The 4,202-nt window shown below is 40.2% G+C and overlaps 1 protein-coding gene across 2 annotated transcripts in view; it reads right to left on the bottom strand.

Annotated features, from left to right (window-relative positions):
- Positions 1-1,554: 1,554 nt before the first annotated feature.
- Positions 1,555-4,202, bottom strand: part of abcg5 (ATP-binding cassette, sub-family G (WHITE), member 5) — a 57,220-nt gene continuing 54,572 nt past the window's right edge. For both annotated transcript variants that reach the window (XM_068045220.1, XM_068045222.1), the window contains exon 13: positions 1,555-3,837. In XM_068045220.1, the coding sequence (XP_067901321.1) occupies positions 3,644-3,837 (194 nt within the window). In that variant the 3' untranslated portion in view covers positions 1,555-3,643. The remainder of the gene's footprint in view (positions 3,838-4,202) is intronic.

The following is a 4,202-nucleotide window of genomic DNA, read 5'->3' as shown; positions in this document are numbered from 1 at the left end:
CTTCCCGCCACTTGTGGTTGCGATTATCTGATTTTTGTGATCAACTTGTTTGATGCAACAATGTATTTTAATATCCTCAAATATAGCATATATTTATCATAAATTAGTTGTTTTATATAAATCCTTCATGAAAAGCCTTGTATGACAGGTGTTACGACCAAGGTGGGAGGAGTGCACTGTCGTTTCTCCACAGGTCACAACATGTATTTAAATGTTTACTGAGTTAGCGATGCGGTCAGTCTTAGATTACTCTTTATCCCAGAATACACCAACCAGCTTTTTTTAAAGAAAAAACAAAATTATCAGTTTATTATAAAACAAGACATAACCAACAATGAAGCAAAGCATTAACAGAGTGAATTATGAAAGTTCCCTTTTTACCTTAGCCCCTCTCACGCAATTGCATTAACCGAAAAGATTTTTTTCCTTTAGAGCGCTGTTACAAAAAAAGACTTTGGCCAAATACTTTGTTTCTTGAAGGAAAAAGGAGAAGATATGGAAAGATATCAGTTGTCCCTTTTTGGTTTGGCATCCCAAATACATGTAGACAGCTGTCACTGGGATCTTTCTCTGGAGCGATTAGTTCAGGCGGCGTTGAGGATTTATCTGGCAGGTTTTTCCAGCGTTTTGGGAGAAATGCAGCAATGGGTTTCAAGCAGGCCTTTCAGGACGAATGTAGCATCAGTTTCTCTTTCTTACACTTGCTTCTAAGAGCTTGTCAAAGAGATGGAAAAGGCTGAGCTCGGGCAACTGCTCTCCTGCCTGGTTAAACTGACTGTCCAAGGTGAAACCAAAACAATGGGCTGAATTTTACAACCCTCTGACGTTGGGGGCCAGAAAATGCCTACGGAGAGGGCCGCCGCGCACCCCGACGCCGAGGGGGCCTGGCCTGATATTACCGGTGGCAACCCCCTGCTGCTTGGTGATGGGACTGCTATTAACATATGTAAATAAATTTAAATAACTGAATTAATTACCTTTACGTTCCCACCGTCTGTCCCGGTGCAATATTCGTGCTGGTGGCTGGCATTCCCATGCCTTCGAAACCCAGTCCGGGTAACCAAGGCAGAACACTGGTGGGGAGGGGGAAGGAGGTAAGTTTCTCAGCGCAGTGGGGGGGAGCGGGGTCAAACTATTATCACTGGTGTCGGGGATAGTGGGAAGGGTTATAGTGTAAAGTACTTGGTGGGCGGGAGGGGGAAGGTTTTTAGATTAGAGATACAGCACTGAAACAGGCCCTTCGGCCCACCGAGTCTGTGCCGAACATCAACCACCCATTTATACTAATCCTACACTAATCCCATATTCCTACCAAACATCCCCACCTGTCCCTATATTTCCCTACCACCTACCTATACTAGTGACAATTTATAATGGCCAATTTACCTATCAACCTGCAAGTCTTTTGGCTTGTGGGAGGAAACCGGAGCACCCGGAGAAAACCCACGCAGACACAGGGAGAACTTGCAAACTCCACACAGGCAGTACCCGGAATCGAACCCGGGTCCCTGGAGCTGTGAGGCTGCGGTGCTAACCACTGCGCCACTGTGGACAAGGGAGGTGTTTTGGAGGGGAGAGAGCAAGTGATTAATTGCATGGTTAATGGGGATGGGAGAGGGGCAAATCAAATGTTTATAAAATTTTTATAACCTCTCTTTAAATATTTAAATTAAAATGGCATCAGCACCGGCACGCAGGCAGCTGACTCCATTGCCAGGGACGGACAGCCTGCCCCCTCCATGTCATCGGGGGAGCGATCCGCCCTGGCTATTTAAATGAGCCACTGCGCTTAATATCACAGTGGCTCTATGATGTGCGGCCCACCATTGTTTTCGCCCGCCACCGAAATGTAAATTTCAGTCCAACATCTCGAGTCAAGTCTCCTGACCCCTATAAATCTTGACCTGTCACTTCTCTGTAAACGTCTCCCCTAAGGCAAAAAGCCCCTGCTGGGTATTTATCTGAAGACAGATGACTTCCATTACATGTTGTTTACAAACAAGACTCCTCAGTCCTTTCAATGACCCCAGTGAAAATAAAATATCCATGGAACTCCTTTCAGTTTTCACAAATAAAACGCAAGTCCTCAAAATTTAACAAAAAATTGAAGTACTTTTGTAACCGGTCCATTACGTTTCACTGCAATAGCTTGCAGTTAATAGCAAATGAAATATCTGGAGAGTTGTAACTAAAACGACATTGATTGACTAACAAAGATTCAACTGACCATGAAACCAAATGTGATTAAAATTTATCTTTGGGCTAATTGTTTTATTTTCTATTGTATGTACAAGTTCACAGTATTTTTACAAATCACACAAATATGCAATTTGCACAAAAAATCATTTCTTGGTCTGATAGTTATGTGCTCTATTTAGAAACACATTTTCAAGGCAACTATTATGCTGGTAAACATATTTGCTGAATATCACAAATCATAAATCTGTGCACAATTTAGACCTGTTGGATGGATTGAAAGCAAATCCTTATTAAAAATTATGGCCAAATAGCAGCATTACCTCTTTTTTATGTATAAGACAAAATCTTTCACAACCAGGTTTGGCAAAATAGTCTTGTGACATCAATGAAGCCTCATATTGTGACACCAGAATGTTTGGAAATGGGTCCATGGACATAATTTCCCAAAAACTTTATAATCTTAGCCAATGAATTGGGAATTTCTGTATCAGAATAAATAGATTGAAATGTAAATCCCTGTCGCAATCAGTATCCATTTCAACTTAATATTTTATGATGTAAATGTGTTTTAAAAATAGTCATATTCCTGACAATTTGTAATTGAACATGGCTGACTGCCCATCTGAAATCTGGCTGATACAATTCCCAAGCCTTGCATATTCTCTATACCCACCTTACTCATGCCATGCAATTTCTCAAAGGCCGGTGTGCTATCGTCATTTGTCAGCCTTGATGCAACATTCAGTGCACACCAATTAATTTTTTAATAAAAGCAAACTACTGCAGATGCTGGAAATCTGAAATAAAAACAAAAAGTGCTGGAAAATACTTAGCAGGTCTGGCAGCATGTGTGGAGAGAGAAGCAAAGTTAATGTTTCAGGTCCGTGACCTTTAAAGTATATTATCCAAGTTCACCCTGATCACCTTTCATTTTATTACTGTTTAAATGGAAAGGATCTCTTTCTGTTTCTCTCCTCCTCATGGCTCAGCGAGTTTGTCTGTTGAAAAGTCTGTCCATAATATAGACCAAGACTATGCAATGTTTGATCCTTAGTCTATGCAGAATTACCAGATCTTAGCTGGAGTGGCAATAAAGGAGCTATATTTGGTCTTGGGAGAAGGGGGGATAATCAGTCAGGGTTCCTGCTTTCTATTTTAATCCACCAACCCTGCTGGAAATGCAGAGTTGAGAACAGGATTAGGCTTGGCTGGGCTGTGGTGCTATCTCTGTTAAATAGCCTGGCAATATTTATTGTCAGTACTCAGACATAAACATGGTTGAAGTATGGGAGGGCAACTAACCCCTGGATCTATACCTCAACAGGTTAAGTGTCAGGAAAGGAAAAAATTGTTCAGATAGAAAAATAATTTTTAACTTGAAAATCTAATTTCCTCACAATCTTTCAGGAGTGTAAGCATTTCAAGTTGCAGCTCTTTGTTCTCACTACCGCTGGATTATTAAATCTCGAATCTTGAAACTAATAAGGCCCAAGATAACTAGAGCAGGCAAGAAAATGTACAGCGTTAGAAAATCATACACAAATCTAGAAGCTGCCCCGGGGTATGTTGAATCAAGATACTGAATCCCTTGTGTAAACCAGCAGGGAACATTTGTGGTATTCGGAGATGACTGTTCACCTGTGGATACAAATAGCAAATACAACTTGTCACAAATGATTTGGAATCTCATAATATGTTGCACATTATAAATATAATTTGTATGAACTTCTTTTGCCTGGCATGCAATTTTAAATATTCAATAACTATCTTCATGAAACAGTACATGCAACTATTTTGCTGCTTATAAGACATGGGTTGGTGCAATTACTTTTGGAGATAGAAGACCAAAGGCATAAATGTTTTTCCTAGAAATGGCCTTCTATTATTTCAGAAGTCATATGTAATTGTTTTAGCAAAAACTAAGATATTGGAATGATCCTATTTACTACTAATGAATGGACATTATAAATGTGATAGTTTTAGTTGAAATATTTAGGTGTTAA

The sequence above is a fragment of the Heterodontus francisci genome, chromosome 13 (genome assembly GCF_036365525.1).
Source record: "Heterodontus francisci isolate sHetFra1 chromosome 13, sHetFra1.hap1, whole genome shotgun sequence".
In the NCBI taxonomy this organism is placed as follows: Eukaryota; Metazoa; Chordata; class Chondrichthyes; order Heterodontiformes; family Heterodontidae; genus Heterodontus; species Heterodontus francisci.
Note: the sequence above shows the minus strand (reverse complement) of the source record. Positions and strands in the feature narration are given on the sequence as shown.